Here is a 19,594-nt window from a genome sequence, read left to right as displayed (position 1 = left end):
CATACTGCTGCCATTCTGCATGATTGGTGGACAGATGAACGCTTAGGGTGGTGGATGGGGTGCTGATTACGTGAGTTGCTTCGATACAGATAGTGTGGATCTTCTGGATTATTGATGGATCTGCTGTCTACCAAGTGGAGAGCATTCCATCACAGTATTGACTAATGCCTTGCAGATGGTTGACAGGCTTTGGGGAGTCAGGAAGTGAGTTACTCACTGTAAAATTCATCATGTCCAATCTGCGATGTATTTGTGGGGCTGATCCAGTTAAATTTCTAAAGACAGAAAGGAGATAAGGGGAAGGGGTTCAACCAGTTAAGAGTCGTAAGGATGAAAGAATGAGGGGGATAATGGTACGAGGGTCATGGGTATTTACATTGTTCTCTAGAACTGAGCAGACTTCTCTGCATCAGAGGGTATATAGTTTTATTCTTGTTTTATTTTATTATTGAGCCATTTAAGCTGGCCCACTTGGCATCAGTTTGCCTCCATCTCCTGTTGCAGGCAGATCTGACTCCCAGACATTGCCATATTCTGCAGATAAAGATCTGGCAATGTTGGAATACAGGCGGGCTCATGATAACTCACAATTTCCACCTCCATGTTGAAAATCTGCTCCTATGTTTCAGAGTAGCAAGGCGGAGTGCTGTATTAGAATTAGTAATGAGTACTGATTCTGTGTTTAGTTAACAGAAGAACAGTGCATGAAAATTTACCACTAATAATATATTCAACATCATAGTTGAAAGAAAGAAGTGCAAACCAGCTATGACAATTTACTATTTATGCAAGATTTCTTACAATATGATAAGTCATAGAGTTGTACAGACCGTTCAGTCCACACTGACCAAAATCCTAAATTAATCTAGCCCAATTTGCCAGTATTTGGCCCATATCCCTCTAAATCCTTCCTATTTACAAACCTATCCAGATGCCTGTTCAATGTTGTTATTGTACCAGTCTCCACCACCTGCCCTAGCAGCTCATTCAATACATGCACCATCCTCTGCATGAAAAGTTTATCACTTGGGTCCCTTTTAAATCTTTCTCCTCTCACTTTAAACCTATGCACTCCAGTTTTGAACTACGCAACCCTATCCATGCTCCTCATGATTTTGTAAACTTCTACAAGGTCACCCCTCAGCTTCCTCTTCTCCAGGGAAAATAGCCCCAGCCTATTCAGCCTCTCCCTACAGCTCAAACCCTCCAACCGTGGCAACATCCTTGTAAATCCTTTCTGAACTCTTTCAGGTTTCACAACATCCTTCTTATAGCAGGGAGACCAAAATTGCATGCAAAACTACAAAAGTGGCACAGCCAATGTCCTGTACAGCCGCAGCATGACTATCTGATTTCTATACTCAGTGCATTGACCAAAAAAGGCAAGCATACTAAATGCCTTCTTCATTAACAAGAACATAAATTGCTGGAAAAGCTCAGCAGGTCTAACAATTTCTGTCTTTGTTTCTGATTTAAAGCACCTTTCAACTTCTCTATTATCTTTATTATCTTGTCTACTTGCAACTCCACTTTCAAGGAACTATGAGCCTGCACTCCAAGGTCTATTTGTTCAGCCACACTCCCCAAGACCCCCAAGCCCAAGGTAGCAAAGTCAAAGGATAGATACATTAATTGGCAGATGAAACGTTAGGATCCTGTAAGAATCTGTGCTCAGTCCACAACTCTCTGCCATATTCATTAACTGCCTACGATTCAGAAAGCCACATATTAAAATTACCATTGCATGAGGATGAATAGTATTAAAAGCAGTGTGGATGGGAGCACAAAACCAAGAAGAGATACTGATACATTAGCATGGACAAAACTGTGACACATGGATTTTAATGTAGGAAAGAAAATATAAAGGGCAGAACAAAGTACTTCCTAAACGATGTATATCTAGGAATAATGGAGGCCCTAAAAGACATGGTAAGGGGGGCGGTGGTTGTCTAGGTACAGAGATCATTAAAATGTATAAACAAAAAACAATCAGATGATACAAAGATTTGTGGAGTTGTGGATATTGAGGAGGATTGTCAGATACAGGATATAGCAGGATATCGATCAGTTGAAGGCATAGGCAGAAAAATGACAGATGGAATTTAATCCAGACATTTGTGAGATGATACATTTTTGAAGGTCAAGTACAGGTAGAAATTATACAGTGAAAGACAGAACCCCTCGGAGTATTGATATGCAGAGAGATTGTGTGTGCAAGTTCACAGATCACTGAAGGTGGCAATGCAGGTACGTAAGGTAATAAAAAAGACCTATGGCATGCTTGCCCTCATTGGCTGAGGCATTGAGTAAAGGATAGACAAATTATGCTGCGGCTTTATAGAACTTTAGTTAGGCTACACTTGGAAAATTGCATACAGTTATGGTCACCACACTACCAGAAGGATGTAGATGCTTTGGAGAGGGTAGAGCATAGGTTTAGCAGCCTGTTGCCTGGTATGAGGGATTTTAGCTATGAAGAAAGGTTGGATAGAGTGGGTTTGTTTTCACTGGAACGCAAGACGCTGAGGGATGACCTGATAGTTTATAAGATTGTGAATGGCATGAGTAGAGTGGAAAGTATGAGGCACTTTCCCAGGATGGGAGGGGTCAATTACTAGGGGACACTGGTTCAAGGTGCGGGGCGAAGGAAGTTTAAAAGAGATGGAAGAGGCACATTTTTCACATGAAGGGTGGCAAGTGCTTGGAACACGCTGCTAGAGGAGGTGGTGGAAGCAGACACAAGAGCAGCATTCAAGAAACACCCATACCAATACATGAATAGGAAGGGAATAGTGGGATTTGGATCCTGTAAGTGATTGAGCTTTAGTTTGTAACAGCAAAATATGTTGGCACAGGTTTGGAGGGCCAAAGGGTCTGCTCCTGCACTGTATTGTTCTTTGCTTTGTCTTGTAATCAAAAATGTAAATCAAATATTAGCCATTTTATTGTCAGGATTGGAAAACAAAGGGGTAGCAGCAATGCTTCAGCTCTACAAAGACCTGTTTATACTACACATTGCATGCTTGTGCAGCTTTAGACAGTGTACCTGAGGAAGGATACATTGGCTAGGAAGGAGTGTAGCACAGGTTTATTTAAGATACTTGGACCTCAAGGGTTATGCTACAAGGAGGGATAAACACTATGTTCCTTAGAATGCCTATGTCATAAAATCATAGAATCCCTACAGAGCTAAAAGACACTATTCAGCTCATCTAGTCCATACTGACCCTACAAAAAGCATCCCACGAAGACCCAGCCTCCAATGCTATCCCTGTAACCCCGCATTTACTATGGTTAACCCACCGAGCCTGCATAACCCTGGACACTGTGGGACAATTTAGCATGGCCTATCCATGTACACCTTTGGACAGTGGAAGGAAACAGGAGTACCCAAAGTAAAGTCACGCAGACAGCTGCCCAAGGTTGGAATCAAACCCAGGACCTTTGCACTGTGTGGTAGCCACTGAGCTACCATGCCACCCTAGGGTGATTAGATTGAGGTTCTCGGGATATTAAGAGAAAAGAGCATGGAATATAGAGAGAAACTAATTTCTCTTGTTGCTGAGCTTAAGACTAGGGAGAATATCTAAAATTTTCAAGCCAAATATTTCAAGAGTGAAATTAGGAAGTATTTCTTCATGCAAAGGATGCTAGAGCCTTGGAATTCTCTGGTGTAAGCAACAATTGATACCAGATCAATTTTAAGTCTGAGAATTACACAATTTTGTTTTCCAAGAGTACTAAGGAATTCAGTTATAGAATTATAAAGTCATACAGCACGGAAACAGACCCTTCAGTCCAACGCACCGTGCCATCCCAATCTGACCTAGTCTTATCTGGCCCATAACCCTCTAAAGCCTTCCTATTCATGTGCCCATCCAGATACAATTTAAATGTTGTAATTATACTCGCCTCCAACAATTCCTCTGGAAGCTTGTTCCAGACATGCACCACCCTCTGCATGATAAAGTAGCCCCCATGTCCCTTTTAAATCTTTCCCCTCTCACCTTAAACCTATGTTCTCTAGTTTTGGACTCCCCCACTGTAGCATAAAGACTTGGCTATTCAATCTATCCATGCCCCACATGATTTTATAAAACTCAATAAAGTCACATCTCATTTCTGACTCTCTCAGGCCAGTAATTGGAGTTTTTGTCACAAATTGATGATTTGTTATTGAATGACAGAACATGCTCAAGGGTCTAACTGGCTTCCTCTTGTTCTTTTGTTCCTATATTCCTAACATTCCAGTCAGACATGAAGCAAACAAATAATTGAACTATTGGGGTTAACATAGGCAACTGTTTCATCTCTTATTCTACTAAAATATTCATATATGAATTTACCCACAATGAACAATTTCATTTCATTGCTGCATTTAAGAAACTACAGGGGACGAACAATGGCAGACACATGGTTATCCAGTCCAAAAATTCTCATTCCTCTTCTGCACATCAACTTGCTCTTCCTCATTTGTTTGCTCTGGGTCAACTGGCGCTGTTTTCTCACACTCATAAACTACGAAGTCTTTTGTAGTTGTCCTTGTGCATGCAATTGTTGCGACAGGGGTGCAGAATGCAGGGCTATGTACAGAGTGAGCAATAAGTTATTTTAGGTTAAGTAGTCTACTAAAAAAAGGATTCCACATAGCTCTCAGAGGAAGAGGGGCATGGTTATTTTGAATTCCCAGTCCAAGTTTGTGTTCACTTTTAGAATGTTTCAGCTATGCTGGAAGAGTAGCTTTTTCCATTCTCAGAAAATATAAAAATCCTCATCCTCTCCTTACCAGAATGTGTTCTTCCATAATCCAAATGCAGTGTCTTTATTGTAATGATCACAAATTGAAATCATCGATGATATTGAGTTTAATCTTTAATTGGTCCACATCAAGCTGATAATACAATAACAATTGTTTGGACACTGATTACACTGTTGGTTTAGTGCAAGAATGTGGAACAATCATCCAGCCCCACACTTTGTTAACACGCAAATTCGTGACTTTTCTGAACTCCCAAGTATTAAAATTGGCAGAAGTTAAGAGGCATTAGTTAACAATGAATAGTCATGCAAAAAAAAGACAAACATTTCCAGACAAGATGATCAGAGGATTGGATAGGGTGGACAGTGAGAGCCTTTTTCCTCGGATGGTGATGGCTAGCACGAGGAGACATAGCTTTAAATTGACGGGTGATATATATAGGACAGAAGTCAGAGGTAGATTCTTTACTTAGAGAGTAGTAAGGGCGTGGAAGGCCCTGCCTGCAACAGTAGTAGACTCGCCAAGTTTAAGGGCATTTAAATGGTCATTGGATAAACATATGGACGATAATGGAATAGTGTAGGTTAGATAGGCTTCAGATTGGTTTCACAGGTTGGCGCAACATTGAAGGCCAAAGGGCCTGCACTGCGCTGTAATGTTCTATGTTCTGTGTTCTAATTTAAACAAAAAAAAACTCCCTACCTTGATAAGCAAAGAAAATCATATATTGATATCACACATTGCCTGACCTCAGAGCAGCGGGAAATGTTTACAGCAATGGCACTGTTGAAGTGAAGCCACAATTTTATGCAGAAAATGTATCAGCTCAGCAATGGTCACACAAACAGCAACATGATAATAATGAGGTCCTGTTTAATTGTGTTGGAGAGAGTTTACTATTAACAAAGACACTTGGGAGTATTCAACCAAGGTGATTCAAATAGTGCCATGCAATCATTAACATTCATTTGAGAAGGAAGATGACATCTCAGTTTAATGTCATATTTAAAAATGGCACATTCAACACTACATAAAATCCAAAAAGACTGCAAATGCTGTCTTTATTCAGTTCTGAAGAAGGGTCACTGGACCTGAAATGTTAACGCTGATCTTCTTCTTCAGAGATGCTGCCAGACCTGCTGAGCTTTTCCAGCAACTTCTGTTTTTTCCTTACATAAATCACGACCTTGCTTTCTCCCTACTACCCTGAAGTATCAATAGAACATATGTGTGAAAGTCCCTGAAGTAAAAATTGAATCCATTGCATTCTGAATCCGAGATAGCTTAGAGGCAGTGTTACCAATTCACCATCATGCTCACCACCATCAACATATGATAATCCCATTCTACACAATTCTATTAGTTGGATTGCTACATTGGAAGATAAACGGAGGTATGAGAGTAAACAGAAAAATCATGGTGACTTCCGGAACTTCAATTGAAGTAAAATCTTGAATCTGTTCTGATATAATTCTGATTCATGGGTTTGATGATTTTAAATATGAAATTTGAAATATTGAAATGTTTTAAAGGGCCAACACTTCAGGAAGTAATTGAAAACAAAAGGGGTTATTTCTTATGTAACATTTCATTGCAAATGGCAAGTAAATAGTTTTGAGCTTGTAAGTTGCTCAAAGTTTTGGTATACATGGATTAAAAGTGGGCCAAATGAAAATTTCAGAATAGTTTTTCAGTGCGCTTCATAGGGAGAAGTTAAGCTGCACTGAATAAAGAGGTGAGGCACACCAGACTGATCGTACATCTGAATTAAAAATACTTCAGTGTCATTAAAATGAAATGCTCTGAAACTATAAGTCAAAATATTAACAACAGATTGGAAAATGCTGTACAAATGCTGTACAGTAAGAGATAGGCGAATGAAAGCTTCAAAAAATGTCCTTACCTCAAGGTACACAACCCAAGGCATCACCAAGATTGCTACGAGCAGGTCTGCTACTGCCAAGCTGACAACGAGATAGTTAGTTGTTGTTTGCAAAGATTTTTCTCTCAGCACTGCCAGACACACCAGTACATTCCCAAAAATGATGGCAAAGATCAGCGGTGAGAAAAGCAGAGCGTAGTAGTTGTGTGAATGGTTATGATCAGATGAATTTGGCCATCCGAGGAAAGGGTCCGTAAGGTTGACAAATCTAACTACTCTTCCAAAAGAAGCCATCGGGAATCATACAGTCCAGGAAACTGGGTGAGAAAAGAGACACCGTCATCATGTTTTGATTCAGACAGATACCATAAACACTCCTAGTCGATTATAAGCAATGCTTAGCACGTGACGTGAGTCTAGGCTCTTTAAAGTTATTAAAAATTGAATATTTAATGCATTCAATATGTGATGAAGGTAATTCTAATTATGCCATGAGGAGTTTGTCACGCTTTGATAATTAAACTTTAAAGTGACTGGTCGTGGCTTGTCACTAAATTTACACATTCCAGTTTGCACTTCCTGTACACTTTGGCTGATTGTTTTGCCACAAATGGTCTAGGTGCAGGTCCTTTATGTGGCCTTTATCTGCAAGCTAATACAAGCGGCTATCGTAAACACACATCTTTTGCATCTGCCACTGAGTAGTAGTGGAATGACCCGAACACAAAGCAAGTAGGATGAGTATGTAATTATTTCAATTTGAAGTCAACCTCACTTAAAATCAGAAATATTGGCCCCCCAATAGACCTTGTGGCAGTTGTCTAAATGGGGCTTTACTTCCTTGTGGCCAGAGTAACTTGAGCTGCCTGAGTACAAACTCTTTACTGCACAAAGCATGATACCATCCATTAACTTGAAATCATCAAAAATTTTGCTGCCCATCCTACCTTACCACAATTCCAATTTATCCTTAATTCAACTCACTCCATAACCTTCACAGAATCCCGACAGTGTAGGAGCAGACCATTTAACCATCCAAAGGGAATCCCATCCAGACACAATGCCACCACCCCCCCCAACTCTATCCCCATAACCCTGCATTTCCCACGGCTAATCCACTTAGCCTGCAAATCTTTGGACTGTGGGAGGAAACCAGAGCAAACCCACACAGGGATGGGGAGAAGGTGCAAACTCTGCACAAACAGTCATCCGAGGCTAAAACCAAACCCAGGTGCAGTAAGGCAGCAATGCTAGCCGCTGCACCACCCCACCTTGCACCTTTCTATCTCAATGATAGCATCCAGCTGTACAATCCACCCAGACATTTGCACTCCTCCAATCCTGGTCTCACACATATCTCCATTTTCAATGATTCCATCTCTGGTGGCATTCCTTCTGTTTCCATTTCTTGCAACAATTTTCTGTTTAAGCTTCACCATCCTTCTGGGTAGAAGTATACCATATTTTGGTTTAAGTGTGAGTAGTGATAAATTTGGCGAAGAGATCCTTACCTAAAGGCTGAATGAGTTTTCTTGCTGCATCTTATCAAACCTGAAGCTTGCGGCCTCATCGTGAGAACAATGTTGCATTTCAGCCCCACTTCACCATGCGTTGTTCTGAAAACAACCTGCTGCTCACCCGAGGTCCTGGTGCCATATTTAAAAGGCTGTTTTCCAGTTTGAAATGCTCTGTCAGTCTAGAGCTGCCCTGCATGATTCATGACATCTGTCCCAGGCATGGCAGACAAGGGAAAGTCAGTGTCCCACTTTGTCTTGCTAGACAGGAATAGCGTAGAGGTAGGGACAACATTTTCCTTCAGGACTAGCAGAGGAAACTATGGCATTGGGCCACACCAACATGCCTGATGTTTCCAGCCATGTTGAAGCAGTCTCTTACATCTGGAGGAATGCCCAGCACTTAAGGAAAAAAGGTCAATGTCCTCCAAATTCTCTCTGCTCCCTCACGCTCACTATATCTCTCTCACTATTGCTTGCAACATCTTCTCTAACTGTTGAAAACGGTGTCAATCAGTCGAGGCATTGAGTATAGGAATTGGGATGTTATGTTACAGTTGTATAAGTCGGTGAAGCCACACTTGGACTATTGCGTGCAGTTTTGGTCACCCTATATGGGAAAGACATAGTTAAACTGGAAAGTGTGCAAAGAAGATTTACAAGGATGTTGCCAGGACTGAGTTATAGGGAGAGGTTGGCCAGGACTGGACTTTATTCCTTGGAATGTAGAAGAATGAGGGGTGACTTTATTGAGGTGTATAAAATCATGAAGGGCAGAGATGGGATGAATGCATATCGTGTTTTTCCCAGGGATGGGAAATTGAAAACTAGAGGGCATAGGTTTAAGGTGAGAGGGGTTAGATTTAAGAAGGACATGAGGGGCAACTTCTTCCTGCAGACAATAGTGCGTATATGGAATGGGCTGCCAGAGATAGTGGTTGAGGCAAGTACAATAGCAACATTTAAGAAACATTTGGATAGATATGTGGATGGGAAGCGTTTAGAGGGATATGGATCGAATGCGGGCAATTGGAGCTAGCTGAGTGGACACCATGGTCAGCATGGGCCAGTTTGGGCTGGAGGGTCTGTTTCCATGTAGTACTATGACTCCATGGCTCTAAGACTGTAACAGCTCTATTTGAAAGAACTGGCACAGGCACTATTTGGCAAAAAGCCTCCTCCTGTGCTGAGTGATTTTACAATCTTAATGACTTTTAACAGTCATTTTATTTTATTTTGTAATTTCATTCACAATGCCAGGAAACATAGTGCAGACACCGTGCAACATTAAGAAACTCAGTGGCATTAATGACATCAAATTCATGAAAATGAAAATCATAAAACAACAATAAAGTGACTTGAAAGAATTTCTGGGATTTGCATTTTAATCAATTGAAACTTGCATCTCCTTTCTAACTGATTAAAGATTTACAGTAGGGAGTCAGCTAGGTATTTTTTTCTTCTTTATTTTTTAATGAGATGATGAGCAGCCTTTATTGCCCATCCCAAATAGCCCAGTGGGCTGTTTAAGAGTCAACCACATTGCTGGGGGTCTGGATTCACATGTAGATCAGACAAGGATGGCAGTTTCCTTCCCATAAGGGACATTAGTGAGCCAAAGGGGTTTTTCCCCTGACAATCAGCAATGGATTCGTAACCATCATTAGAGTCTTATTCCAGATATTTTTAATTGAATTCAAATTCCACTCTCTGCTGTGGCAGCATTTGAACCTAGGATCCCAGAATGTTAACCAGGTCCCTGGATTAACAGTCCAGTGATAATACCACCAGGCCATTGCCTTGCCTGTGAGGACTTTCAGCTTATTTAATACATTCACATCAATTGTATGATCCTTCGATCTTGTACTTATAAATTCTGTGTCTTGATACCTTCTACCTCACTACACAAAGAACAAAGAAAAGTACAGCACAGGAACAGGCCCTTCGGCCCTCCAAGCCTGCGCCGATCAAGATCCTCTGTCTAACCTAACGGTCTGTGTCCATTTGCTCCCTGCCCATCCATGTACCTGTCCAAATATATCTTAAAAGACGCTAGCGTGTCTGTGTCTACCGCCTCCGCTGGCAACGCATTCCAGGCACCCACCACCCTCTGTGTAAAGAACTTTCCACGCATATCTCCCTTAAACTTTCCTCCTCTCACTTTGAACTCATGACCCCTAGTAAGTGAGTCCCCCACTCTGGGAAAAAGCTTTTTGCTATCCACCCTGTCTATATCCCTCATGATTTTGTAGACCTCAATCAGGTGCCCCCTCAATCTCCTTCTTTCTAATGAAAATAATCCTAATCTACTCAAACTCTCTTCATAGCTAGCACCCTCCTTACCAGGCAACATCCTGGTGAACCTCCTCTGCACCCTCTCGAAAGCATCCACATCCTTTTGGTAATGTGGCGACCAGAACTGTACACAGTACTCCAAATGTGGCTGAACCAAAGTCCAACAACTGCAACATGACCTGCCAACTCTTGTGTTCAATACCCCGTCCAATGAAGGAAAGCATGCCATATGCCTTCTTGACCACCCTATTGACCTGCGTTGTCACCTTCAGGGAACAATGGACCTGAACACCTAGATCTCTCTGTTCATCAATTTTCCCTAGGACTTTTCCATTTACTGTATAGTTCGCCCTTGAATTTGACCATCCACAATGCATCACCTCGCATTTGCCTGGATTGAACTCCATCTGCCATTTATCTGCCCAACTCTCCAGTCTGTCTATATTCTGCTGTAATCTCTGACAGTCCCCTTCACTATCTGCTACTCCACCAATCTTCATGTCATTTGCAAACTTGATCAGACCACCTACACCATCCTCCAAATCATTTACATATATCACAAACAACAGTGGTCCCAGCACAGATCCCTGTGGAACACCACTGGTCACAGGTCTCCAATTTCAGAAACTCTGTTCTACTAGTACTCTCTGCCTCCTGTTGCCTAGCCAGTTTTTTTATCCATCTAGCTAGCACACCCTGGACCCCATGTGACTTCACTTTCTCCATCAGCCTGCCATGGGGAACCTTATCAAATGCCTTACTGAAGTCCATGTATATGACATCTACAGCCTTTCCCTCATCAATCAACTTTGTCACGTCCTCAAAGAATTCTATTAAGTTGGTAAGACATGACCTTCCCTGCACGAAAACTTGTTGCCTATCACTGATAAGCCCATTTTATTCCAAATGGGAATAGATCCTATCCCTCAGTATCTTCTCCAGTAGCTTCCTTACCACTGACGTCAGGCTCACCGGTCGATAATTACCTGGATTATCCTTGCTGCCCTTCTTAAACAAGGGAACAACATTAGCAAGTCTCCAGTCCTCCGGGACCTCACCCGTGTCTAAGGATGCTGCAAAGATATCTGTTAAGGCCCTCGCTATTTCCTCTCTCGCTTCCCTCACTACCCTGGGATAGATCCCATCCGGACCTGGGGACTTGTCCACCTTACTGTCTTTTAGGATACCCAACACTTCCTCCTTCCTTGTGTCAACTTGACCTAGAGTAAGCAAACATCTATCCCTAACCTCAACATCTGTTCTATCCCTCTCCTTGGTGAATACCGATGCAAAGTACTCGTTAAGAATGTCACCCATTTTCTCTGACTCAGCGCATAACTTTCCTTCTTTGTCCTTGAGTGAGCCAATCCTTTCTCTAGTTACCCTCTTGCTCTTTATTTGTGAATAAAAGGCTTTGGGATTTTACTTAACCAGGTTTGCCAGCAATATCTCATGTCCTCTCTTAGCCCTCTTAATCCCTTTTTTCAGATTCGCTCGACATTCCTGATATTCTTGCAAAGCTTCGTCTGTCTTCAGTCGCCTAGACCTCATGTATGCTTCCCTTTTCCTCTTGGCTAGTCTCACAATTTCACCTGTCATCCATGGTTCCTTTATCTTGCCATTTCTATTCCTCATTTTCACAGGAACATGTCTCTCCTGCATGCTAATCAACCTCTCCTTAAAAGCCTCCCACATATCAAATGTGGATTTACCTTCAAACAGTTTCTCCCAATCTACATTCCTCAGATCCTGCCGAATCTTGGTATAGTCGGCCTTCCCCCAGTTTAGTACTCTTCCTTTAGGACCACTCCCATCCTTGTCCATGAGTATTGTAAAACTTATGGAATTGTGGTCGCTATTTCCAAAGTAGTCCCCTACTGTAATATCAACCACCTGGCCGGGTTCATTCCCCAGCACCAGGTCCAGTATGGCCCCTTCCCGAGTTGGACTACATATATACTGCTCTAGAAAACCCTCCTGGACACACTTTACAAATTCTGCTCCATCTTGACCCCTAACACTGAGTGAATCCCAGTCAATGTTGGGAAAATTAAAGTCTCCCATCACCACCACCCTGTTTCTCCTACACCTTTCCATAATCTGTTCACATATTTGTATCTCTATCTCATGTACAGCCCCACCTGAGAAAGGAGCATGCTCCGAAACCTTGTGTTTTCAAATAAGCCTGTTGGACTATAACCTGGCTCTGTGCGATTTTTGACCTTTTCCAACCCAGATCAAAACTGGCACCTCTGCATCAGTCTTAAAGAAGAGAAAATTGACATAGAGACAGAGATAAAAACTAAAAAAAGAGCTAGAAATGTCTGTGGAGTGAAAAATTTCTTCAAGGTTGGTGATTAGACAATCAGTCACAAATCATAAATGTTAACTGTCCTCAGATATTGCCTCTGCTATTAAGTACTTCCTGTATTTTCTGTTGCTATTGTGGATTTGCAGTATTTTGAAATATGTCTTAAACTCAATGTTCTTAAAGTAGAGGAAGAAGTTTGACTAGTTCTAAGGGAACTACTGGCCTGGTAATAAACTTCTATTGACTTGTCAAACAAATGACAACCAGCAGAAGCTTTCACTGGGATTCCTACACTTGCAATTGAGCCCAAAGAGGAGGAATGTATTGAGTTTATCTACGTTGGTATAAGAAAATTGTTTCAAACTTTCAACAGGAAGGAGATGTATGACAATACATGACTGGTGGAAATGTTTTCAATTCCTATCATCACTGAAGAACCTTCAGAACAAAAACCAGCAAAATTTGCCAGAGAAGTAAATATAAAAAACAAGAATGAGCAGTACAATCCACTTTACCTCTTTGAGAAATATTTAATTGTAGTCATTCAGACAGCAAATTAGTGCATTGAACAAACTGATATGGCAGATTTAATTTTGATGCCAGATGATGTGCCAACAGAAGCTCAAGAGCAATATTTCAAACTTTTGTCTTCCAGAGAGGAATTGTCAGTGCCAGTGATACAGAGAATGATACCTAAGTAGCAATCTTCTAGTCTCATAACTGAGGATGTGAACATGTCTGGTCCTCCAGGAAGACATCCAAAAAAGTTGAATGAAGACATTCAGCCTACTCATAAAGCTGAGGTAAGATTGAGAATAAAAAAAAGTGGAGATGAGCCATATGCCACTCCGTGGAACTTAGTCCAAGTCCCACAGATTCAGAACTTGTCATAAAGAAGAAATTGCTTGGTCTAAAAATCCAGGACACTGGAAGAAAGAAAGGTCCTTTTTAAATAGAGCCGCTGTTTTGTATGATAGATTGCCATGAAATTGAAAGTCCCATAGATACCTGAGTTTGCAGAGAAAGTTTCCTCAATAAGAAGAATGCAAGATAGTAAGCATTCTTTCAGTAAGATGCTGGGCCAAGTAGAGCAGGACTGATAGTCTCTATGAAGGGCATCTAAGAGAGAAAGGATACTGCACTTGAGGAATAATTCATAAGCAATAAGAATTGTGCTCACCTATTCTCAAGCCAAAAACCAATTAATCTTATGAGTCTGAAGGGAATGTTTTCTGGAAGTATTGTGAAACCACCAGGCTGCCTGAATTTGTGAAGTCAAAGACTTGTGGCAGAACGGTTTAGTGGAAATGTAAAAGCAGTTATGTACCTGAATGTATAAACATTATCTGTGGGAAATAAAATCTTGCAGGGAGATGTTGTATAAAGTTCATTTGGAAGCTACATTGAGCTCCCTTCAATTTGACGATGCCATACAGCCTTCAGTGTAGAATGAGGAGTCTAGATCAAGATCCTGATGGGATCAAACCTGTCATGCTTGGGGCTCCTCATAGTCTTCGTCATTATTGAGGTTGGTTGGCTCGCCAAGCTACTTTCTTGTTTCGTAGACGTTTCGTTACCATGCTGGGTAACATCCTCAGTGCAGCCTCTGATGAAGCGTTGGTGTGTTTTCCCGCCTGGTTTTTAAACTCTGGGGTCCGTTGAAATGGATTGCTTCACTTCCTGTTTGCCTTCGTAGTGCAATGTATCCGGGGTTGAGTTGAATATGTCTATTAATAGTATACTTCATGGAGTGCCAGGCTTCTACGAATTCTCGTGCCTGTCTCTGCCTAGCCTGCCCCAGGATTTTAACATCTCAATCCACATGGACAAGGAGAACCACGGCTTTGACTGGGACAACCCCAAAATCCTGGAGCAGGCTAGGCAGAGACAGGTATGAGAATTCCTAGCAGCCTGGCACTCCATGAAGCATGCTATTAATAAATATATTCAACTCAACCCTGGATACATTCCACTATAAAGCTGAACTGGAAGTGATGCAATCTATCTCAATGGACCCCAGAGTTTTTAAATACACTGATGCTTCATCAGCGGCTGCACTGAGGATGTTATCCAGCATAGTAATGAAATGTCTGCAATACAAGAAACCAGCTCGGTGAGTCAACCAACCTCAACACCCACAACCTGAGCTACAGATCTATTCCAAAGTCTTCGTCATTATGTGTAACTGAGCAATGTATTTATACCTATTGCTATTATGTAATAGACAATGACTTTTGTTCATACAAATTGCTCGTCGTTCAGACTCACCATTGATAACTGAATAGGCCCTTACACCTAGCAGAGAAAGGAGGATTACTAATAGCACTCGACCACAACCATTCGCTGGTTTTGTTTGGCCCTACAGCACACACAACAAGGTTCAGATGCCCACTACCATCTGAGTGAAAAGACATTCCCCTGAATTCCCTCTAAATCCCTAATGCTTACCCTAATGACGCCTTGTGGTTATGGGCTCTTTGAATAAGGAGTACTGAGGCTCCCTATTCGCTGTATCTTGACTGCTCATATTTTCGTTCAGTTCAGTTAGGTCTCCCCTCAGGCTTTCCAGTTCCAAAAATAGCAACCTTAGCCTACCCAATCTTTTGTCCTGATTAAAAGTCCCCTGTCTAGGCAACATCTTTTAAATCTCCTCTGCATCCTCTCTAGTGAGATCAGATCGTTCCTTTAGGCCAAAATTGTACACAGGACTCCACTGGGGCCTAATCAGCATTGTACGCATTTTTAGGAAAATCTTCAGGCTCTTATATTATTTGTTTCTGCTCATAAAGGTAAATATCCTTTCTGCCTTCTGACAAACATCAAAACATCCCTCTGTTCAGCTGCGTTTCTCAGTACGTTTGTATGATAATAGGCTAGCATGAGACAGTAATAAATATTAAGAAGGTTGAGATGTCATATTCAATCTGCAATGCTCAACAATCATATCTTGGTGGATTTGCTAATAGAGTCATGGAGTCTCACAGCACAGAAACAGATCCTTCTGTCCAATTTGTCTGCACTGACCAGGCATCCCAATCTGACCTCGTCCCATTTACCTGTATTTGGACCATAACCATCTAAACCCTTCTTATTCATATACCCATCCAGATGCCTTTTAAATGTTATATTTGTACCAGCCTACCACTTCCTCTGGCAGCTTTACTATACATGCATCACACGCTGCATGAAAAAGTTACCCCTTAGGTCACTTTTAAATTTTTCGCCTCTCACCTTAAACCTACTTCCTCTAGTTTTGGACTCCCCTACCTTAGGGAAAAGGCCTTGGCTATTCACACCTCATGGTTTCATAAACCTCTATAACAATTTCCCAGCACAGATTCTATTGTGTGCAATATACAATATAAATCGATTTTGCCAGTTTTCATTTGTGCAAAGAACCCTCAAAAATGCTCATTAATGTGTCCTTCATGGCAGATCTTGTCGAATCCTCGTTTGTTTATCATCTTTGGCTGTTGTGAGGAGATGCTAGTTATTCACCTTGAACACTTCCAGTACTGGTGATGATAGTGCTTACACAAAGCAGAGAACATTGATCCAGAACACTGTGGGGCTTCAATAAATGTGTGATGGTGTGTCTTGGAGAAGAGCATGGAGGAGATGGCTTCATAGATTGTTTAATTTCTCAGCAATCCCTGGCAGCATGCAGGTTGCATGAAATTCCATATTTTCCCTTTTAATTTGTCAAACTTGCACATGCTGCTAACAGTCACCAAAAGTCATATAAGGTAACTCATACAATTCAGTGAAATTGTAATTTTAAATAAATTTTAGTGTTGTGATCTCAATATCACTTTGCAGTCATTGGAAACTTAGTCACATTGGGCAAGAATAAATTCTTTGCCTGAAAACTGAAGACTTTTTTTGACAGAAACAATGCAAGAATTGAAAACATTCACTATCTATTGAATGAATGCTAGAAAAGTTATGACATATTTATTTAACTGTTGCTCTACATGGCCAAGATAAGGTTTCCTGTCAGGAATTGATTGAATATTTACAGTCTCATACAGCTTGTATATCTGTTTTCTACCACGTGACCCACTTGAATCAGACAGAAATATGACATTAGGTGCAGTACAGTTGGAAATGATTCAATGAATTGGACATTACATGTATCCGTGGGACTCTCACCAATTTTTACAGATGTGCCATATAAAGCATGCTACCCTGGTGCATAACTGCTGGTATGGCAACTGCTCTTCTCAGGACTGTAAGAAACTACAGAAAGTTGTGCACACAGCCCAGACCATCAAGGAAACAAACATCCCAATCTCCCTTTCCCCCACTGCATCCCAAAACCGGCCCAGCTCATCCCCGCCTCCCTAATCTGTTCTTTCTCTCACCTATCCCCTCCTCTCACCTCAAGCCGCAGCTCCATTTCCCACCTACTAACCTCATCCCGCCTCCTTGACTTGTCCATCCTCCCCGGACTGACCTATCCCCTCCCCACCTCCCCACCTATACTCTCCTCTCCACCTATGTTCTCCTCTATCCATCTTCGGTCTGCCTCCCCTTCTCTCTCTATTTATTTCAGAACCCTCTCCCCATCCCCCTCTCTCTCTATTTATTTCAGAACCCTCTCCCCATCCCCCTCTTTGATGAAGGGTCTAGGCCCGAAATGTCAGCTTTTGTGCTCCTGAGATGCTGCTTGGCCTGCTGTGTTCATTTAGTTCCACACTTTGTCATCCCATCTATCAACTCCATTTACACTTCTTGTTGCCATGGAAAGGCTGCCAACATCATCAAAGACCTCTCCCATTCCAGTAATCTTCTTTTCCAACATCTTCTGCAGGCAGAAGACACAGAAGCTTGAACACACCTACCAATGGGTTCAAGAACAACTCCCTCCCTGTCATTATTAGACTGCTGAATGGACCTCTCTCACTTCAAATAATGTTGATCCTGCCAATGCTGACTTTGCTTTGCACACCTCCTGTGCAGTGTAACCTGGTATGCCTCACTCTGTCTAAGCACCAATGACCTGTACACCCTTGTTCGCTATAATCTGCTTGTGCTGCTTACAAAACAAATATGTGACCACAATAAATCAAATCAAATCAAATACAAAACACAGAGACTGAAGAATTTACATTTGTTTGCTCAATCCAAAACTGTTGACAATGTCGGTGATTCTAATGTTTCTGTTTGCACAAGATCTTGCTTTCTTTGACAGATTACAAAGATCTAACATTTATGCTTTCTCATTAAGTTCATTTAAAGACTGGCCTAATGCCTTGCTTAGCAATGTAGATGGGATTATTAAATCATACTTCAATATTTTAAAAATAGAGTTGAAACAATCTTGAAGGTTATATTTAGTTCTCTACAATCATGAGCCAGTCATAGATCTATCATGTTCACCATTCTACCCAATTACATTAAACTGAAATTATAATTGGAGAAGGGCAGATATGACATTGTCTAAATCATGGTTTACTATAATTAGTAGCAATGTATGTTAACAGTTTTGAATGACAGCATTCTGAAGCTGCTCGTCATGTAAAGAGGAAGTACACCAAGCAGTTAGTATGTTCAAGAAGATTTGCTATCTAATACGTTACATGAATTGTTTACTTCTCACTGGAAGATAGCTGCAGGCAACAGTTACTGAGGTGGGATTCTAATGGGTTACTGTCAAGTGAACAAGTTGACTGTGTGTTCCTCAGAGAGGGATTCCTTATTATGCAGGCACACTACAGCTAGATGAAAATAGCTATTTCTGATCATTTTGTATTTGCTGAAAAACTCCTAAAATAACTCAAGTAATTGAATACTGAAGCTCACAGGAAGAAACCCATATATATATAATAAGCCTGTTATGCAGTTTCAATTGGGTGGAATGCAGTATTATCATATGAGAATATGGTAAAGAAGGCTCAAGATATTCTTAGCTCATTGGGTGAACTCATTATATTAAATTGAATAATAGACTGGCCTGCAGAGGTGAAACACCTTCAAAATAATTTTCCTTTATTATTGTAAAAGGAATCCTTTGGGAACAGGTGGCACTGTGGTACACGGTTTCAAGTCAAGGGCTGATGGGATGACTATTTCTGACAGCTGCAAGACTGCTGCAGTTTGGAAGAGGAAGATAGTGAATCTGAGAAATGGAATTTGGGGGAAGAGGAGAAGAACGAGGGTCAAGGGGACTGGGGTTTGTAAGTGGGGAACAATGGAGACAGATGTCATTGGAAGAACCAAGGAAGAAGAACTATTCCTGATTGAGGCTATCAGGTCCCAAGTGCTTCAGAACAGACAGCGATCAAGAGAACTGACAATTTCCCAATCCTGTAAATTGACTGGGCTTTAGAAATATTGATTACATAGTCCCTGCCCTGAATAACAGTGCTGTATATTTTACCCTTCCATCCCCAAAACACATATTACTAGGCAAGCTTAATCCCCACAAACCTCTGCCTCCCCCACTAACAGCCACCATTCAGATGCCCAACACTCTAAACTACAAGTACATAACCACAGGGAAAAATGACAAATACAAAAATATCTCCACAACATAAGGGTATATACGCAGGAAAACTACACTAACACCATGTAATAAACTGTGCTACAAAAAACTTAAATTTCAGAGATATGTCGAGAGTGGGAGCACAGGCTGTTACCTAACTTTCTGGGCAGAAACCCCAGCAGATCGGCTGCAATGTCAGTTTCACACTCTACCTGATAATCTCATTATTGACTTCAGCAGATAGCAAAATCAGACTAGGAGCAAAAGCAATTGTTATCAATCATTCTCTTTATTTTTGGTCAGGAGGAGTAAGTTAAAACTGCTACTACTGCTCTCAATACATAAA

General features: G+C 41.3%; 1 protein-coding gene across 1 annotated transcript in view; it reads right to left on the bottom strand.

The window, feature by feature from the left end:
- LOC125457118 (D(3) dopamine receptor) overlaps positions 1-19,594 on the bottom strand; it is an 83,871-nt gene that overhangs the window by 27,726 nt on the left and 36,551 nt on the right. Inside the window, exon 3 of the mRNA XM_048540860.1 lies at positions 6,663-6,958. Within this exon, the coding sequence (XP_048396817.1) occupies positions 6,663-6,935 (273 nt within the window). The 5' untranslated portion in view covers positions 6,936-6,958. The remainder of the gene's footprint in view (positions 1-6,662; positions 6,959-19,594) is intronic.

This window comes from Stegostoma tigrinum, chromosome 12 (assembly GCF_030684315.1).
Source record: "Stegostoma tigrinum isolate sSteTig4 chromosome 12, sSteTig4.hap1, whole genome shotgun sequence".
NCBI classification, from domain to species: Eukaryota; Metazoa; Chordata; class Chondrichthyes; order Orectolobiformes; family Stegostomatidae; genus Stegostoma; species Stegostoma tigrinum.
This window is presented reverse-complemented; position numbering and strand designations above follow the sequence as displayed.